This window comes from Dryobates pubescens, chromosome 18 (assembly GCF_014839835.1).
Source record: "Dryobates pubescens isolate bDryPub1 chromosome 18, bDryPub1.pri, whole genome shotgun sequence".
In the NCBI taxonomy this organism is placed as follows: Eukaryota; Metazoa; Chordata; class Aves; order Piciformes; family Picidae; genus Dryobates; species Dryobates pubescens.
Genome location: NC_071629.1, coordinates 14,030,797 through 14,051,739, shown reverse-complemented (window position 1 = coordinate 14,051,739; position 20,943 = coordinate 14,030,797). Strand labels below are relative to the sequence as shown.

The following is a 20,943-nucleotide window of genomic DNA, read 5'->3' as shown; positions in this document are numbered from 1 at the left end:
TTATTTATGCACTCTCTAGAAGCATCTCAAGCATTTGAAGTAACCACCACCTGAATGCTGCAGGACTCCTTTGAGCTGTTATATAAAAATAAAACTATACACCTTGCTCTGTCCAAACACTTGTGTTTGTCAGGCTCCCTCTCCATTATGTCTTGTCCCTGCTTGCAGGTAGGTTGGGCAGGCTGGCATCTGGCATTTTGTGGTGCCATTTTTATTGTGTGGCCAAAAAATAATTCCTGTTTGATTATATTTTTTTCTGAATTGGTCATGCCAGGGTCCTACAAACGTGCACTTTCCCTGGGACCTCAGATTATCTCTGCCTAGCACTGAATTGATCTCATGGGGAGATACCATGAAAGTTTTTTGTGTTGTGCAGCATGGTGAAAACTTCCCCTGGTGACTCCTGTGCCTGGGATGACTCACTGCTTGGCAAGAGCTGGAGGAGCAGATCCTGCTGCACTGAGAGCAGGCTGGGACAGGGAGTTCACCAGACCATGCTTCTGGGAGTGTGAGCTAGAAAGTGAGCTTCTGAGGCTAGCTCTAAATCAGTGAGGCCTGAGGCATCCCATGGGCTAAACAGACACATTTAGTGACCACTGCTTTTAGGCAGAATGAGTGTTTGTCTTCACTAGCTCTGCTGTTGTGACTAACTTTCCATCCAGGTCTTCCCAAGATGAAAAATTGCCCTTTCAATGAAGACACACCCTATAATTCCATCACCTTGGACTGACTGCCTTTGGCTCGATATGTTCCAGCAGGCATGGAAACCTACAACTTTTAGCACTCAAGGTTCTGAAACTACAGGCTTGTTGCACAGAAATAGTAACCAAAATATTTGGGTTTGTTTTAATGTAGGCCTTTAGTTATTTTAGGTTAGGAGAGTGTATGAACCTTCTTTCAGATAAAACAGTCTTATTTTAGCTGTGACAGGATTTAAAATAAACATTCTCTAATTTTTTTTCCCCCTGCATATATATCTAGCTACAGTTTTGAAGCAGATTTAGTGACTGGCTCAAAGGCATCTCAGTCTGCAGCCTCGGGCTTCTGTCACTCACCTAAAGCTGTAGTTGCCCTGCCAAGGTACAACACACATCCCAACTTCATCTTAGGGTAAGATCAAACACTAGTTTTCTGACACCTTTTGTCTTTCAGCAGCTTTATTACCAAGATGGAGTAAAATGGACTATAGCAGTGCAAGTGGATTTGAGATCTGGGAAATCTTTATCTCCTGAATCCCACAGAAAATGGCTCATTTTCATGAGTCAATCCAGACTGGCTAACCTAGCTGCAGTGTCACAGTGAGATGCCTTACATCAGCAAATCACACCTTTATACTGTTGACAAAATACAGCCATATAGCTACATCACCTGACATCACTGATGGTGTTAAATGTCTTCCATAATTGATAGTCTGTGTCTAACACACACTAGCCTTTCCCTCAGAAGCTGTACTGTCCAGATTTTGGCATGACAGTCAAGTAAATTACCCTGGTGTGAAGTCACACAAGCTCTCTGAATAGAAAACTCACTAGATTAACATATCTGGATTTTAAGCATATCTCAGTTGAAGGTTCCATAGTTTCAGGGAAAGTCACTGATTAGTCTGGAGGACCCTGATCTGTGTGTGGTGATATATTTTGTTTATAACAACCTGTGTTTTAAAAACCAAATAGCCAGCATCTGATTTTTGGATTTGCTTAAGTATGCAGGAATTCCCAGTTCCTGTGTTAAATCTTGGGAACAAGGTGCTATACAAAATTTCTGCATTCCTCTGGCAAATATTTGTGATTCAAGTAACACCAAGCTAATAGATAATTAGAAATCATCAAGGCTCTCCTGAAATCTGACAATGTCTTTCCTTACCCAAAACCTGTCAAGTCAATGATGTTTCCAAAGTGAAAGATCTTCGGCTGTCGCAGAGCAAATTCTGTTGCAAGCCACGGATTCCAGCTTTACCTCAGCTCATAGATATTTCCTACAGCAGCTTCTCACCTGCATCATCCCTTGGTGGCAGCAGACACCTGTGAAAGTAGTGAGCAAAGCCTCACAACCAATACTGCTGGTTCGTTGTAAGAAAAGGGAAAGGTTACATTGTTTTGATCAAATGTTGATTTATTTTACCCTGTATGAGCTAAGTGGAGTAAATACCAGCTTCTAAGGGTCTGATGGAAGAGAATACCGCAGCTACTGATAGAACTAATGGTATTCTAACACTTCTTTTCTTGTCTGGCCTTACAGAAGTATAAAGAGATATCGTATTCCAGTAGTTTATCAGAGTCAGGTACTCCACTGCAGCTGAAACTGTGGCTGCTGCTTGAACATGTTTTCAGGCTTGATGAAGTCTATTGCCAGCACATAGTTCCTGCAGAGGGTTTTATTTCTGTGGCAGTTTAGGCTGGGTGTTTTCTGGGGGCCGCATAGGTTACACCAGTAGGTGGACACAGGAAACAGCTTATTTCTACCCACAAATCCTGCACCCTATAAATCCATCTGCAAAGTCACTCTCTTTTTCTTCCCTCTCTGCTCCCGTGGGAGATGTTTCCCTATCGGTTAAACAGTGGGGGAGTATCTCAGGCCTCTTAGGTCTGTTTAGGCCTAATGCCAGGATAAGAAGTGGGGCAGGGGGAAGTCTCTGGCCTCGCCAGCCTGGGACTAGCTTAGCAGTGTGGGGAGCAGAAAGAGCCCTGGGGGGTTTGGGTGTACCCTCAGGTGGGGAGTAGGGAAGTGTTGGGGGCTTTTGGGGTGTGGTGCAAGGGAACTCAGTATGTTTTGGGATATCTCTATCACTATGCTCTGTAGTTTTGTAGAACATCAATTGCTTTTCCATTTAAACTTTCCATCACTATCCAATCTATTTGTGTGAGCAGCATTCTTTTGCCCCTCTAAGGGCAACAGAGGATCTGTCCCACTCTAAACCAGGACAATTTCTTTTTAACCACTCCCTAAATACTTTCATGTTAGTATGAATACATTATCTTCTTTAAAGATGCTTTTTTCTTTTTTCTTCCCCCCCCCCCCCCTTTTTTAATTTTTTAAAAGTAACATATTTAGAAAACTTCTCTGCAGAACAGTGACAAGCCATAAAGGTCAAAAATGTAGTGTGTGTCTTGACACTAGAGCTGTGCTACTGGCAATATGATTTTGATTGTAATTTTTCCTCACAGTTGAATGGCTCATTGAAGTAGCAGCAGTGAGTTTGTATCATGCCTACTAGGTCATGAATGAACACTGCTGAAGAGGCAAGATAATTTTTTGTACCCCATTAAACACATCTCTAAGATTTATTGAGGAGAGTTTGAGAGCTCTACACCTATGTGCTCAAATACAAGACAAGAGAGACAGTGTGTATAGAGTTGATTTTTTTCATTATCAGTTTAACTCCCTATCCAATTTTATGCTTGCACAGACCTGAAGCCCTTCATTCCCTGCTAATACTAGAAGTGACATTGCATTGCAGGCAATCATTTGCCATCCTGCTCATGTTAGGTGGGTGATGGGAGCAGCCAGGAGATGTATGTGTTAATTCTCTGTGCTAGCAGCTTTGAATTGTGCCTGTACTTCAGGCAGTTTTTCCTCAGTGTCAAACTAGCTCCTCATGGTCCATATCCCAAGAGATTATTAAAAGGAAAAGATGGGAAGGATTACACAAACCAGCCAAAGCTAGAGTTGGTGAGGATGTGCTGGGTTTGTGGTCATGTATGCTTTAATCTTCAGTATAGTAGTCAGTTTGTGGGTATAAATCTTATTAATTTTTCCTAATTTGTCCTTACATTCCAGTGCTTCTTCCTGGGAATACTGGCAGTGCAGTGGGTGTTCTATGGAGGCAGACGCCCTGCCTTGCCCTGAAGGGCAGAGAAGTGTGTCAGCAGGTAACTCCACCTTTTATTTAGAATAAAAAGGTGAAAGCTAACCTGGTGTGTACATACTGTAACTCTTGCTGAAAGGCAGGGAAAAAAAAAAAAAAACAACAGGAATTGTGAGACCACAACAAAATCTTGGTAGAATATTAACATTTCCCAGGGAGTTCTTACCTGACAAATAGTGCTTGACTGCAAGGAGAAAACGTGGAACTTGTGCTGAAGCTTGGTTTTAAGTAGAAGCTTGTTTGTAAGTAGAAGCTTCAAATGCAGAGGGTGGTTATAAAAGCAGCACATTTCTGAAGGCTAGATCACGGGATAGAGATCAAGATGCAGCCTATTGGTCTCTAAACTACAGAACCTCAGTTTGATTCATAGAAAAATGCAGGCCAGTGCACCAAAGCCCCTGATCTGTGTGAACTTGCCACACTCCCATTCCTTTTGGCTAAACAAGGCAGGCAGGATCATACAGGCAATGGCTACATCTGTCTAAAGTACAGCTTCTGCTTCAGGTTCTTAGAATTTACTTCCTAGGATGGTCACATGTCTATCCTTGTTTTTATTCATTGCCAGCCCTTTGCCCTCCTGGCTTTGTTTTACTGATTAATTTAAAAGTACAGGCTCTGAACTGTTTACAGGGGCTTTTTTTCTTTAAATATTTGCAGTATATTCTAAATATTTCACAACAGGAGGGAAGGACAGAAAGGTGACTCAAGCGTGGAAGTGAGCTTTGAGTCTCAAACACATCTCTGTAATACTTCCCCTTTCTTTGTAACTACTCTATAATGCCCAAATTCTGGTGCCCTGGCCATATCCCTTCTGGAATTATGTCCTGCCACCACAGATTCTCATATGACTTTCTCTCAATTCCCCTAACTCATATTTCTCATCCAAAACATGGAGAAAAAGCAAGCAAGCATAAAACCAGAGCACACCTTACATTCATAAGGCAGAGAAGCACCTCACAATACCTTATGTGCCTAACACCTTATAAGGTGTCCTTATGGTTGTAGTTTTGTCCAGAACAATAGATCCTTATAACTGCACCAAGATTCTAATTTCAGATGACTACAGACTAGTTGTGCAGTGCACTACTAGCCCATTAGATGAAAATAGGTGTGGTGGAGTTAGTCCTATTAAGCAGAGTGTTCTTGGTGGGGTTTATTTAATTATTTTTACCTCTGGCTTGCTTATTTCTTTATTCCTCAATGCTCTCCTCTAACTTGGGGGTTAGCAGTTATCTGTCTTCTCCCCTCAGTCAGCTGTGATATGCAGCGACCTTCCATTATCCTGGGTGCTCACGTTACTGAGTTTGTGGCACACACTGTGACATTTCTCCTCAACACTTTTTTACCCCAGAAGTAAATTCCACCTTACTTGGCATGCAAGCTCTTTAAAATAAAGTCTTGTCTATGAACGAGTCTGTTTACTTGGGAAAGTAATAGATGCTTCAAGGATGTGGTTGTGGACTGCAGCGGAGCCTTCCTTTCTGAGTCAGCATCGAGGAATTTAACTGTTTCCTTTGAAGAAAACAACACAAAATAGAATGGTGAGAAAGAAATAGATTCGTTTCAGAGCAGTTACATAGTTACAGCTCCTGTGGATCTGTATCCTATCTTACCCAGAGTCCCTTTAATGTGTTTGTTCACCAGCTGTCACTTAATGCTCCAGGCTCTGTGGGCAAAAGCCAATCTTAGCAACCATGTCTGTGTGAAGGTGATTCCCACTCCTGAGAGAGCTCTTCTACTCCACAAACCCTGCAAGAAGACCTGAAAATTGAATGCTCTCCACTGCTAGGAAAGCTGGAGTCGGGACCATTTATAGGATTTGTATTAGCATTGACACTTCCAGATGTACCTGCCCACTGAGTGCCCTTGAGATCCTATGTGTTACAAGGACCCTGCCAGCTCCTCAAACTCAGGGCTGGTTTACTCATTCACAGGATGCACCCCTGCATACACCTCAGTTATTCTGCAGTAATTGAGACCTATACTGGAGCTAATTTAATTTTAACCCTGACTGTATGGTATATACCTATAAAAGCTACCGTGACTCACACTGATAAGATGATGCTTGCCTCCATCCTAAGAAGTGATTTCACATCCTACTTATGTTCATTTCTACTTTTACTGCTCTTGGGATTGCCATGTAACTCAGGTGAACTGATGTCTCCACCCTGTCTTGGAGGCTCACCCAGGACTTTCCAAGCCTTCTGACAAATCTTGCAGAGGAAGCTCCTTCTCTTCTGTGCAGAGCCCACACATGAGCAATGCATTAGTTTGGCATTCTAAGCATAACTTCATATTTAATTTCTTGTAAGCGTACACTTGTTTTCCTCTGTTTTGTCCACACTTTGCTTGCCTGCTGCAGGCTGGTCCTTGACATCTGGCCTTTCTGCCAGCAAAGAACCAAAGCACTTGACTTGCTATCACAGTCTCCTCAGCACTGTCTGTAAATTTAGTGGGCATACCAAAAAAAACCCCAAAACCCAGGCCACAAACAAAAGAAACAAACAAAACCAAACAACCCCCCCCCACCACCAGCAAAGAGAAAGGCCTAGCTACCCTATGGGTCGAAGTCAAGACACAATGAGCTCCATTTTCTCACAGTGTACAGAACATTACACTGCTTTATAAGCTACATACATTGTGTTGGACCAGGCAATTTTGTGGCAGCACACAAACCACACTTCTGGGAAGTGTATGCCTTTGAACAGTAATTTTTACACGTTATCTTGAAAAGTGTTCATCTGTCTGGGTCACTTAAAAATATTCTGGGTTTTGTCTTGTTCTTTCAGCTGAGACACCAGGCCTGCAGCAGACATACCTATTGGCTGTGCAGCCATCTGACCTTCACGTGGGGTTTAGGTTGCACATAAGGAACAATTTCTTCCCCAGAGGGTTGTCAAGGCCTGATCTAGGCTCCTCAGTGCAGTGGTGGAATCTCCATCCTTGGAAGGGTTTCAAAGATGTGCAGATGTGGTGCTGGGTGATATGGTTTAGTGGTGACCTAGCAGGGCTGGGTTTGTGGTTGGACTTGATCTTAAAGGTCTTTTCCAGCCTAAACCATTTTATGGTTCTGTAATTCCAAACAACGCGCATTCAACATCTGTGAATAATTTACCCTCAAACATCCAGAATTTGGATGTTCAGAGGCTGGAAATCAAAGAAGATTAATTTCAGTGAACGCTGAAGGAGGAAATGAAACAAATAGGGCATTATATCCAAAAGATGAAAGGAAATTGCTGTGAGACCAGGCAGGTTGTTCTCTGCAGGAGATGCTGTGCCTTGTTTCCCAGAAAAAAAAACAAGTCGTGTGGCGCGCTGCAGATTTAGTTTTCATTCTTGCACATTGATTCTTAATTCTACAGCCAAATATACATTTAAATTCGTGGTTGGAATCTTGACTGCCTCCCAGGACCCCTGTTAAGGAAGCCGCCATGGAGCAGGCGCGTACGTCCCCAAGCACCACAGCAGCGCCGCTGAGGCAGCCCCCCGGTAGGCGACCAGGCCAGGCTAGGCCGGGCCGCGAGGCTGCGTGTGGGACGTGACCTGCCTCCCGCCGCAGCCCGCCCTTCCGTGGGGGTGGGCACTCCGCCGACGGGCAAGTAGCTCGGCCAGTAGCGCCGCGCGGCGGGCAGTGCGACCCAATCGCTAACGGGCAGGGGCGGGGAGCGCTGGGTGCCCGTGGCGCTAGCAGTCGCTGCGGCAGAGCACGGGTAGTGGCACGGGAGTGCGGTATAGAAGAGAGCAGCAGGTAGGATCGGATCTGGTCAGGAGCAAACATGTCTCTCTCCAACAAGCTCACCCTCGATAAGGTGGACGTGAAGGGCAAGCGGGTCGTCATGAGGTGAGGAACTGGGGCCCAACGCACGCGTTCCTGCCGGGAGGAATGGCCTGGTCCTGCTGCCTCACCTGGTGCCCTTGTGCCAGGGTTGCCACTCGGTATCGGCCGGGCCCTGCGAGGAGGACCGGCAGCCGTGGGAGCCTCCCGGAGCTGGAGGAGGCGGGGAGCGCCGCCCGCCCTCCGGGCTGGGTCCGAGCAGGCCGAGGACGTGCGGCGAGGCTCGGCGTGCCGTCCGGGGGCGGGCGGGTTTCCGTGCAGCTTTCCCCAGGCAGCAGCGAGTCATCTCTGTCCTCGGCAGCTTCTTGTCTGAGCCCGGCACTTTAATTTCTGTGGGGTTTTGGTTTCGTTTTTTTCTCTCGTACGCCGGGTATTGTAAAGGCCTCGTGCATCCTTAATTACCCATCAAAAAAAGGTCTCTGTCCCTTGTGAGTAGGATGTGATTGATTGATGGGGAGGAGTGTAAATCCAGGCCTCCTCAGCCCTGGCAAAGCCGACGTGGACGGTGTCCAGCGCTGCCCGAGGTGCACTCTGGTAGGGAGGGAGGCAGGCATCATGTACCGGCGAGCTGAAGCCGCAAGACTCTGCCTTGGCACATTACTGAGCTTACACGTGCCTCGTCCACAGGCTGCTGGAGGGGAAAAAGCCATTCTGACGTATTTTCATTAAAAACGAGACTTACTCCCCAGTTCTCTTCTTCCTTCCAGCAAACCCAAAAGCATTGGAATAAAAAGTGAAAATATGGCTCTGGACACCTCCCTTAATATAATTCTGCGCTTTGTAAAAAGAATCAAATTGCGGGTATTCAGCATGTCCTGGTGTAAACCCCTGAAACAGGGATTTATAGCATATTTATAAAACATCAAAGCCTGCTGAAAAAGCCTTCTGTTGGAATTGCTGCTAAATATTGGGAGATAATGGCACCGAGGTACATTGTGATACATCCAAAATACTCTTATTATTATGGTGACCTTTGTCCAAGGTCACCATAATGTCACTACTATGTGTCTGTACCTTGCTCAGTGAGTCAGCAGGTATACTAACATCATAACTTTTCTTCCTTGTAGTCTGTGTCAGATAACTCATTCTTTTTATCTCATCTCTCTGTTACCTAATTTTGAAGTAGTTCGCTAGAAATTTGACTACCAGAAACTAGCCTTGTAATGAGGACCGAAGAAGCTGGCTCAGAATTTGCATGTGCTTCTTAAATCCAGTACAACAAAAGAGCTGTTTATCTCTGTAACAACTGATTCTTTTGATTTTTACTTTTTTTTTTTCTGACTGTTTTTTCCCTTTCTGAGAACAGCCTTGCGTTGGCAGAGGATGGGTTACTCATAGTTAATGCACGTTAATCTGTGATGGGCTACTAAAACTGAGTGAAGCAGCAGATGAATTGCCAGTCTTTGCGTTTGCCGCCTGCATCTCGTTGGCTGTGAAAAGAGTCACCATGTGCTCTCAGTACTGCTAAAATCTATACCTCTCTATCTTCTCATATTTGTCACAATTTTGGCGTGCTCATAACTTGCTTATCTCCCTGCCCTTATGCCAAAGCTACAGGCGAAGCTGGGAATGGGGAGGAGAGAGGATTCAGGGGGAGCTCAGATTTCAGTGGTCTGCGGTGGGGAGGAAGGCGGACCTAGGTCTTTTGTGCTCTGTAAAGCCAACCATTCTTCTGTTCTCTCCTTTAAGACTAATGGGTCGATAATGGCCTTTTCTTTCCCCTTTCTAGAATTAGTCCGCTGCAGTGTGGGGCTGACAGTTCAATTTCTTTCTGCTCGGCTACTCCTGTTTTACTGGCAGCTTTTGTCTTCGCGTTTCTCGTGCTGAGCAATCTGCTGCTTCCTGAGTGGTGTTACTCTTTAGCTTCCATCCTTCTCTATCTTTAATAAACTGTAACACCCTGTTTCACTTTCGTCCTTCTGATACGCTATTACAGTCGATTAGCTGTTCCCTTCCCCATTCTGTGAGTAATTCCTGCCTCTGCTGTTATGCAACACAGCTTCCTCCTGCTGCTGCTACTCAGCACGTGGGCACAAGGTATGCTAGTCAGAAATGGCTGGTGGAACTCCTCCATTCCATCCCTTCATCACAGGAGAGCTACCTCGGGTCAGGTCTTCAGTGGAAGTGTGATAAAGCCACAGCACTAAGTTGTAGAGAACAGAAATTTGAAGTAGCCTTCCTGCTGGCCATAGTGCTCCAGCTAAGTATTTTACAGGCCTCATTAGAGAACACAATGTCACTTTTCATTATTTCCTTCCTTTCCCCTAGGAGCTCCTAGCTGATAATCTGAAAACATGCTGTTTAAGATGAAAAGGTTGTGGGGAGCTTGTTCAGTCTCAGTTTTATTTTTCTACTTCAGCATCACTACCACTGTGTCATTGAGCATCAGGATGTATTGGTGGCACAGGTTCACTGAGCCATTCTATCAGGTGTTTTCCATTTGTGTTCTGTCATTAGAGGCAGAAATAGGTAGTTACAGACTGATTTCAAAATGACCTTGCATACATGGCAGAGCTGACAGTCTTACTCTAATTGTAATTTTCTTTCCTACACAGCACCTTCACTGGCAGGTTCCCTCACTCTTTGTAAAGGATATTTGTGTTTACTTGTGTTTGGTTCTTTTTTTAGGGTTGACTTCAATGTTCCAATGAAGGATCACAAAATAACCAACAATCAAAGGTAAGCCATCATGTCCATCCCAGATGAAAGCCCCAGAGTCCATTATCATTCTGATTTTAGCCCAGTCCTGGTTCCAGTCTCTGATGAAGTTGTCATTGCTCATACCTTCTTTGAGACAAGGTCCGACAATTGTGAATTAAACTCCCTGCAGCAATTAGCAAGGTACACTAACTGCTGTGGAAAGTACATAGAAAAGTCTCTTAATTGTACAGATACTAAACTTCATTTTTAAAATATGATTGAAATATTACAAGCATTTCACAACTGCATCCCTTTGGCTGTGTGTGAATCATTTCGTGGATTTTTTGGTAGTATCCAGAAGCCTTTCTGCTTCCTGGTTACCCCCGGGGTTGTGTTAACTTTGTTGCCTTATGTTAGAGTGATTGTTTTGGTGCAGCAAACAGACACGAGGTGTAGAAACAGGATCTCAGATGCCTTATCTGTCACTTAACAGGCAGATGCCAGTTTTTTTCACCACAATACACTAACTGCTCAGCATTCCTGCCATTTCTGTATTGCTTCAGGATCACAGACTAAACTATGAAGCCCAGTAAAGTTCAAGTGTGTCCTGTCACTTCTTAATACAAGCATTCAATAGGATTTAGATTACAAACTCAATTTTTCCTTATGTCTTTTATGTTGCATGGGACTGTTACTGCTTTCCAGACTCTGCTTCAGGATTGTCACAATACCTAGAAGAGTGGGTTGGGTTAGCTCTACAGGGAAAGCTGTGGTCTGTGGGGTGTGGTTAGGCTTCTACATCCTTTTTCTAGCAAGGGTATGTTGCTAAGAAGCCCATCCATCCCTGGACTGGTGGTGATGCCCTGCTATTTTTTGGTGAGAGGTAGGCTGAACTATGTGAATCACCAGAGGTAGTATGAACTTCTTAAGTAATTGTTTTGCCCAGCTCTTGTGCTCCATGTATTTTGTTGGTTTTGAGGGATAACTTCCAGGGCTCTTGTGCAAGTGGTCATTAAGTCTCCTTGCCTGCTAAACTCTGCTTGAATTAATTTTTAATCTGTTCTTCTCTGCCCTTATAGAATCAAGGCAGCTGTTCCAACCATCAAGCACTGCTTGGATCATGGAGCCAAGTCGGTAGTTTTGATGAGTCACTTGGGTCGCCCGGATGGTGTTCCCATGCCTGAAAAGTTCTCTTTGGCCCCAGTAGCTGTGGAGCTTAAAGCACTCATGGGCAGGTAAAGTAGAAGAGCAGGGCACTGTGCATCAGGCACTGTCAGTGCTCTTGAATGCTTTCCTTCCTGAAAAGAAGAGTCACTGATGGGATGACAGCATATACCTTGTGTTTGCAGGGAGGTCTTATTCCTGAAAGATTGTGTTGGTCCCGAGGTGGAGAAGGCCTGTGCCAATCCTGCACCTGGCTCCATCATCCTGCTAGAGAACCTCCGATTCCATGTAGAAGAAGAAGGGAAAGGGAAGGATGCTTCAGGCAACAAGGTGAAATGTCAAGCTGAGCCTTTGTGCGTTTCTGCACTGGTCTTAGCCCTTATTTGCTGCAGATGCACACAGAGCCAGCAGCCTGTGCAGTTTGTGAATTTGCTCTTGGAAGGATGTTAAGAGTGGCTCAGTTCGGTGTGTCCAACCATTTGTACCATGCTGTGCAAAAGTAACACTTTGAGTCAAACTGAGTCATGCATTGGGTCAAATGCATTGGATTTCCACAGTGAAACATCTGAAGTGAAAGGCTACAGATGAGTGTAAAAGAAGGAAAAAGAAGCAAAACAGGGCTGTGCACAAAATTGGCTGCTGCTTATTAGACATTATTTTGGTATGTCAAAAACAGAAAACAAGGTCTGTTGGAATCAGTTTATTGCCCTGGGGCTCTAAGAATGATGCTTCTTCCGTGATTATCTGGCTAGTGTTTAAATGCTCTGCAGCAGAGGGATTATCAAACCCTTTTATAAACCTGTTTGCTCTTATGAGTGGTCATCTAGAACCAAGCTGCCTTAGACCTCTGACATTTTCTTGAAGGTCAGGAAGAATGCTTGCTTCAGACAGCTGCTTTTCTTAGCAGTGGTGACCCCGCTGACTTTATGCAGGCCTTGGCTCCTTTTGGATCCAGGCCGTGGAGTAGAATGCTGATATGGTGTGGTGCCCTTCATGGGCTGACAGAGTAACTTTAAAAAGTACCCCAGAGAACTACACAAGCCTTTACAGATGGCATTGAGAAAGTGAACATGTGTGGAATTATTTACTGCTAGAACTGTGCCACAAAGCCAAGGTGGTGTCAGGGAGAGGAGTGTGGCAGGAATTTAATCTTTGGGAAACAGTCCCTTGGGTGTTTTTTGTTGTGGTTTTTTTTTTTCATTTCTGTGATTCCCAGATTCTTTAGCTGGGCATGTGGAAACATTTGCTGCAGCTCAGCATAACAGGAAAGGAGCTGCTGTTGGCTGACCTGCTTCTTGTCCTCAGAGGTGAAAGTCAGTGCCGTGGAAATGGTAATGCAGATTGCTGACTGGTGCTTGGAAACTGGTACTTGGAGAGGTGGTCACTTGAGTTCCATTCTGGGCTGTTTACAGCAAGTGGCTATAAACTAGGTCTGAACAGTCACTGTCAGTGAGCTCTGCTGTCTTTTTCATAATGGGGAAGAAAACTGAAGTTCATGAACTGGCCCATGAGGGTATGGTAAGATGCTTGGAAGGTAGAGGAAAAAGTCTTTTTAAGATAAATGCATCTGTTCTTGCCCATTACATGCTAAGCTTATCTCCAGCTTCTCAGTGTTGGCTGTTTTCACTGTGGCTCGTTGTAGCATGCAGGTTGTTTCTAAGTTAATCCTCAACATGGTCACTAAATGTAGTCTTTTAGGAACTCATCTTTTTACCCATGGCTCTTGGAGACCACATTTTCCTTGTTTGGTAACTGAGCCTGAGTATGTTTAGTCTCCTCCCAGCATTGATGTGTCTCTACACACCCTTTCTGAGGTACCTGTATTCACTGCACAAAACTGGAGTCTGTTGGAGGGTAACTGAAAGGTTGGTAGTGCCTGCAGTTAATTCCTGCTCTTTTGATGTATTAGAAGCTTGAAGTGGGAACAGTCCTCAGGCCTGTCATAGCAATCTCAGGATTCTAACATGGAGTTTATACCATTTAAACCTTTATGTTGCTCCTGTGAGACTGGGAAAGAGCTGATAAAGTGCAGTGAGCCACAGGATGGACTATAGAGTCTTTCCAGATGACTTTGCTTTGGATTTACAGTCTAATTGCTGACTTTGACTTTGGTTTCAGCTCTGTGTGCCTGAATAGCACAAACTTGTTTTTCTTTCTTGTTTCAGATCAAGGCTGATGCGGCAAAAGTGGAGGCTTTCAGAGCCTCTCTTTCTAAACTGGGTGATGTGTATGTAAATGATGCTTTTGGAACTGCCCACCGTGCTCACAGGTGTGTACCTGCTTTCCTTTCACAGGCAGAACTGCAGAATGATGTGTGCCACAGAAACACTCACGGTGTGCTTGCAAGGGCTTTTAACTGCCTTATGGGCTGATCCCATTATCATTCTGCTGTGTTTGTTCTCAAGTAGTAGGTTCAGTGGAGGCAGTTGTCACTACTATCTGCACTTTCAAGCTGTCCTCTGGGAACAGGAGGCAGCCAAAGGGCTTAAGATTTGTATTGACATTTTAGACTTTGAAGATAAAAAAATTACTTGCTTAGGAGTTGTATAAATTATCCTGCAATTGCAGCAGATCTCTTTTCCAAAAGATTAATAGCTCCATATTGATTATTCTCATGGAGTGTTTTTAGGTACATGTACTTGCAAGCTCAACTGGTTCTCTCTGAGCTTGATTTCATAATCCATGGCTGTTGGAGGAAGACATGTCTGCTTTTGCTGTGCTTATTGATAAGTCCCTCAGCATTTTGAATCACTAACACTATGAATTTCTTGCATACCAGTATGTGTGCAAAAACTATTGGAAAATGTGCAGCCATCTTACCAAACCAGGATAATGGAATCCTCCTTTGTGTTTCCAAGCAGGTGGTAGCTATTCTCATGGCTGCAGCTGACTAAAGGATTGGCATTATGTTCCTTTCCTCACTCTTTTAACTTTTGTTCTGCAGCTCCATGGTAGGTGTTAACCTGCCCCAGAAGGCTGCTGGCTTCTTAATGAAGAAAGAACTGGATTATTTTGCTAAGGCCCTAGAGAGTCCAGAGAGACCCTTCTTAGCAATTCTTGGAGGGTAAGACTCAAGAACATATCAACTCTGTATTTCCCTTTAACTCCCCTGTAACAGATGAAAAGCTATTTTGGCTTGGTTCAAACAACTTTGGCTCCTTTTTAACTGTACCTACAGCTGAGATTTGTAGGTAGGTCTTAAGATCTCAGAGCTATGAATTTGAGAAGAGGTAACTGACTACACTCCTGTGATGATACTATCAGTGTCTGCTCATCTTATCTCCTGGCCTTCTACATTCCCAGAACTGAGATAGCCCAGAGCACTTTGTTGTACAACTGAAGCAGAAGAGCTGTTAGATAGACACGATGGCCCTGAGACATTGTTGGTGACCTTTCCTCCAGAGTTCAGAGTACAAGCATCCTGCAGGCTCAGCACTGTGCAAATTGACCTGTCATGCAACGGTCACCTACTGTAGCTGGACAGGCCTCCACTCTTCCATGCAGCTGGTGTGCAGAGAAACTTGGAGGTACAAAACCAAGTGACTGCTTGTGTGTAGAAATATTTTCCCATTGCTGCTGGTTCTCGCTATGTGTAGCCAGTTTTGTGGTTCTGTGACACTATATTTCAGTTCACCAGGTGAATCAAAATACTTTGCTAATTAACACAAAGGGTAACACCATAAGTTTCCCACATTCTTCATAGAAATATGTGGCTACATCCTGCTCTTTTCACCTATGATGTTTTTAACAAGTAATATTTAGTTCTTACATAGTTTTAAGTTTCTTCCATGACCCTGCTTGTACTGTACACTGCTTTTTTCTTTTTGTTAGTACCTTTCAAGGTTTACAGCTGCAGGTGAGCCACCAATAAGTGCTAGACACCTCTTGCTACCTTTGATGGAAGCTGCAAGTGTATTACCAAGGGGAAGTTTATTGGTTACCTCATGAGATGTTGAAGTTAGAGCAGCAGCTAGGATGGCCAAAGCATTAAAACATCAGGCCTGTTAGTAAAGTCTGTAAGTATTGTAAATCCAGTGAGAACAAAATCACCTTCTCTGAGAGGTGTATAAGTGACCAGCATGTCCCAGCTAGGAGCTTGGTACTAAACTCATTGTGTGGCCAAGGGCTGATGAATGCTGACTGCATCTTGGGGAGTGAAAGGAGGAGCTCTGAGAGTGTCTCAGAGAGAAAATACCTGGTAGTTGTTTGAAAGCACCACACGGCCTGGAGAAGAGCAGACTGAGAGGTGATTTTCTCAATGCTTAACTATATCTAAAGAGTGGGGGTCAAGAGGATGGGGCAAGACTGTTTTCAGTGGTGGCCAGTGACAAGGGACAATGGGCAAAACTGGATCCCAGGAAGTTCTTTCTGAACATGAGGAAAAAAATTCTTTGCTGTCAGGGTGCCAGAGCACTGCCCAGAGAAGTTGTAGAGTATCCTTCTCTAGAGAGATTCCAAGCTTGACTGGACATTGTGATCCTGGGCAACCTGCTGTGAGTGACCTTGCTTTAGCATGTTGGAGGTTGGACTAGATGATCTCCACCACTCTGATTCATGCTGTCTTAGCTAAAGATTACTAGAGAGTAAGTTCTGTCTGAGGAGTTTTGGGCAGTGGGTACATTATTAATTCTTTTCCTTCTCTCTCTCTCACCAGAGCCAAAGTTCAGGATAAGATCCAGCTGATCAGTAACATGTTGGATAAGGTCAATGAGATGATCATTGGTGGTGGAATGGCATTCACCTTCCTCAAAGTGATCAACAACATGGAGGTATGAAAAGAGCCATGTTTTATCTGCTTCTAGTAAAGAATATGGTCAGAATGTCTCTTGTGTATTCTGGTACTGAGAACTGGCTATCTGTACTCTGCAGGAGTAGGGAGCACTGAGAAGTTACTGGACAATTGCATTGCAAAAATCGGACTACTGCCCATGTCCAGCTAGGTGCTTTGAGAAAGAGTCTTCCAGAATTGCTGTCTGAACAGCTTGGCCTGACCACTGCTAGTCTCTTCTGTAATGACTGGTAACTAAACACTTGTCTTACTTCTCTCAAATAGATTGGCAACTCTCTGTTTGATGAAGAGGGATCAAAAATTGTGAAAGACCTGATGGCCAAGGCAGAGAAGAATGGTGTGAAGATTACTCTGCCTGTTGACTTCATCACTGCAGACAAATTTGATGAGAATGCACAGACTGGAGAAGCCACAGTGGCTTCAGGCATTCCTGCTGGATGGATGGTAGGTTTTAGTAGGCAAGGCACTGAAAGAAGTAGGAGGCAGCAGTGGGGTAGAAAGGATGTGTCTCAAAGGAGTAGAAAGCATTTGTGATCCATTGCAAATGTTTCTCAAGGCAGTCAAGCACTGTAGAGTGTATTGGTTTAATGTGTTGTCCCGAATTTTTAAGTCTAAAGTAGCTTTCATAAGATTTGGATTAAAAGAGCAAAACTCGAAAGCTCTCAGATCTAAATGCAGTAGAAATCCCTCTTATTTGACTAGAGTTTAAGTAGCTTTGCCAAAAGTTTCTAACTAAGGCTTCAGGCATCTGACATTGATGTGAAAATCATAGAATCAGAATGGTTTGAGTTGGAAGGGACCTTTAAAGGTCATCTAGTCCAACCCCCCTTGCAGTCATCAGTGACATCTTCAATTAGAAATGGTTGCTCAAAGCCCCAAACAGCCTGGAATGGTTCCAGGGATAGGACTTCTACTGCCTCTCTGGGAAAACTGGGTCAGGGTCTCACCACCTGCAGTGCAAAAATGTTTCTCTTTCCCCCTTCTAGTTTAAACCTATCACCCCTTGTCCTGTCACAACAGGCCCTGCTCAAAAGTCCGTTCTCATCTTTCCCTCTTTAAGTACTGAAAGAGGCTGTAAGGTCTCCCTGGAGCCTTCTCCACCAACACTACCTCTCTTAGCCTTTCCCCATAGGAAAAGTGAAAAATTACTTTTTTGCATTGGGAAGATAAATACCACACCAGACTCCAGCCTACTGCAGCAGCTGCTGCTGGCAAATCTTTTTGTTCTTCAGTATTCAGTGCAGAGAAATTCTCTTTGTGTCCAGGGGTGAAAGGGAAGCTTCTAAGGATCCCACCTAGCCATTGGTGATTTCAGATGGGTGACAGCATTAAGTACATCTGTGGCTTTCCTTACTGGTTCTAGGGCTTGGACTGTGGTCCTGAAAGTGTGAAGAAGTTTGTTGAAGTTGTGGGAAGGGCCAAGCAAATTGTGTGGAATGGTCCAGTTGGTGTCTTTGAGTGGGACAAGTTTGCCAAAGGAACCAAAGCCCTGATGGACAAAGTGGTAGAAGTCACTGGAAAGGGCAGCATCACTATTATTGGTAAGTAGGTGTTTGTTTTTAGTAGATGTTTGTTCTCATCTTTCTGAATGCAGCAAGAAAGCTTCTGCATGCCAGTACCATGATAAAAATACTTCTCAGACTGTTATTCTGTCCTCATGTTTTCACCTGTCCTTCAGCTTGGACCCAGGGCTTTAAAAGCAGCAGGATGTGCTAATGCTGTGTATTTGGGAGCAGGAGCAGCCTACAGCTATGGCCCTGAAGCTGATCAAAACCTGAATTTCTTGTGCATCTCATTGATTCTGTTTGTACCACAGGTGGTGGAGATACAGCTACTTGCTGTGCCAAGTGGAACACTGAGGATAAAGTTAGCCATGTCAGCACAGGAGGTGGTGCCAGCTTGGAACTGCTAGAGGGTAACTGCTCTTTTATCTTAACTGTTTGATCAAATCAGGTAGTTCTGGGTGCTCTGCATTGTGTTGCTATTCATGAAAACACAAAAGAATGAGTATCTTTTCTGCTCCACCACTAGCTGTGAGCTCCTCTTTGCTTGCTCTTCTGTTGTGGTCCTAGAGGAACAGAGGTGAGAAAGTGGGAATATTCTTGTAAACAGCAGAGAATGCACTTCCACAAAGCAGAAATACTGGTGTAGAAATCAAAATGGCCTTGAGAGCAGGCTGCTTTTTTCGTAGCTGATCCCCTGAGACTTGCTAACCACTGCTGAAAATGTCCTGTTTCTGTTAGGGAAATCTCATCAGAATACCTGGAATTTTTGCCAGAAGTCTCCTTTCCAGCACCCCGGTTTTTGGGAGCCCTCTAGTGATCACTTACAAACCTGTACAAGGGCACTTGGAGCTCCAAATGGGGAGAATTTAACAGGATTCTTCTAATGAGTTACATTGAGTTTTCATTTCCTCTGGTAATTAGCTGTTTCCCAATATGTGTAAATTATCTAATGCTGTCAGCTCCTCTGATGAAGAGGAATTGCAGTACCCTGCGTTGCAGCTGTGAGTTTCCAGCAGTTAGATGGAAGACAGAGCTTTTGTTTCTGTTGCCTGGGGAGTGGTGGTAAAGGGAAAGAATGCAGATGGCTTGGAGGAAATACTGTGCAACCAATTTATTCAAAAGAACAAACTTGTCTAAGTTTTGGCCCAAAATGTGTGTGTGTGTGTGTGTGATCTTTTAAATGTAACGGAAGTCTGGCTAATTAGAAAAGCTTCTGAAGTTTTGAAGAAATATAAAGACAAAAAACTATCCCAAAGCCCAGCACTAGTGAGTTGTGAACAGTATTAAAATTCAGTATTGCCACACAGCTTGAGCATTAGAAAAGGGAGATTTGCTGAAAGAAAAGCAAACCCAGAATGGTCTCCCCTCATTATTGAAGTCAGACAAAAAGCTACAAATGCTATAGACATTGCATCTCAACCTGAGCTCTCATACTCAGAGACGAGCATACTGCTTGCTTCCACCAGCTGGAATGAGGTGTGTCAATACCTAAAACTGTCTGATTTAGACTCGGTAGAAGATGAGACCTGTAGGCAGCTTTGTTTCTTTTTCTTAATTATTTCTTAAAATTTCCATCACACATGTCAAAATTCTATTTACATCACACTAGGGGTTGAGGGGAAAACGCAGCACCTCCTGAGATCCAATAAAATCTGTTTCCATCCAGCTTAATGGAAAAAGATCTTAGGTGTTTGAGTCTGACCTCAACAGAGACTTGGATAGGTATTTACCATCGTTAACTGGGAATTAATGACTGCATTAAGTATGTCTGCTGACACGACTGCAGATGTGTTCTGGATTCTCACTGCAGCTCTGAAGGGTCAAACTCTTCCACACTAAATGCCTATGTGCCTGAAGAGCCACAGAGGAGTATTTGTAGAGCCAAGCTTTGCCATTTTTAACTTAAAATTTCTGGTATTTTCTTTTTTTGGGGTATGTTTAAATGTTGTGATTGCAAATGTAAAGCTTAGGTTTTAGAGGGCAGAGAGGTGTTAACTTTATTGCTGTTTTTTAACTGCATTATAACAGGTAAGGTTCTTCCTGGTGTGGATGCCTTGAGCAACGTGTAGAGAGTATGGTCCCACTACCCAGTCCCGTGCACAGCCCCTGAGATTCAACACTTCAGCGCTTCTGTATTCCAGCTCTGCAACAGGCAGATCACAAAATGTAAACCGGAACCAGGCAGGCTTTGAGGAGAAGACAGCAGAGATATTTTACGACTGCAGTTTACATGATGTGGGTTTGTCCACTGTTCTCCCACTTGAATTAACATAGTGTGTTTAAACTGTTGTTGTGAATTTAGAGTGTATATATTTATATTTTGCCTTTTCAAAGAGATTAATCCCCGTTAGAGATGTCTGTTTCTCAGAAAGGAGTGCACTGTTTAGCTTCAATGTTCTTGAGTAGGCATTTTCATCACTTGACACGGTTCAGAAACAAGAGGGGACTCCAGTTTTTTGGAGGCTGATTGTAATAGCTGCTGAATAAACATATTTAAAGTGCTCTCAGTTTGTATGTGGTCCTTCTTTCAGATTTTTAGAACTGTCTGTATTAAAATATTTTCTTCCCAGCATCAGAGGTTGGTGGTATTTTCCCTTTTTGCTCTAATTAGAATATTTGTAAATGTCCTTTTGCTTTTGTGGATCTGTAAGTGCCCAGCTGTTACTGAACTTTGTTGGTAAGGAAGGAAATTACAGATGTGCTGTTATGTTAGAACTTCCATGCCACCAAGTACTAAAGTAAGATGAAATTTTGAATATAGAAGTCTAGTAAATAAACCCCAAATTTAAAAGTGTTTTTCATCTAGATAACTTGCCTTAGAGTAGACAATGGATGTATCTAATTTTAATCGAGGGGGAACTTTGACTCAGGCTTTACCTGCCTCGGTTGTCACTGGCAATTGCAACTGCAGTGCACCTTTGCTCAGGTTCATGCTCCTGAAAGCACTAAAACCAGTACAGTGAAATGCCACAGCTGGATCATTTTCATGAGTGGAACAATACAGCAGGAAAGTGGTGAGGCATTGGAACAGGCTCCCAAGAGAAGTGGTGGAGCCTTTAACTCTGGAAGTGTTTAAAGCCAGGTTGGATGGGGCCTTCAGCAACCTGGTCCAGTATGAAGTGGCCCTGCCTATGGCAGGGAGCTG

The 20,943-nt window shown here is 43.9% G+C and overlaps 1 protein-coding gene across 1 annotated transcript; it reads left to right on the top strand.

The window, feature by feature from the left end:
- Positions 1-7,545: 7,545 nt before the first annotated feature.
- PGK1 (phosphoglycerate kinase 1) lies at positions 7,546-20,301 on the top strand. The gene is made up of 11 exons (XM_009900389.2): positions 7,546-7,706; positions 10,329-10,379; positions 11,420-11,575; positions 11,690-11,834; positions 13,670-13,773; positions 14,449-14,568; positions 16,159-16,273; positions 16,558-16,737; positions 17,657-17,834; positions 18,110-18,208; positions 19,827-20,301. Exons 1-11 carry the CDS (start codon positions 7,642-7,644, stop codon positions 19,865-19,867), a joined length of 1,254 nt encoding a protein of 417 aa, XP_009898691.2. The 5' UTR covers positions 7,546-7,641; the 3' UTR covers positions 19,868-20,301.
- Positions 20,302-20,943: the final 642 nt, after the last annotated feature.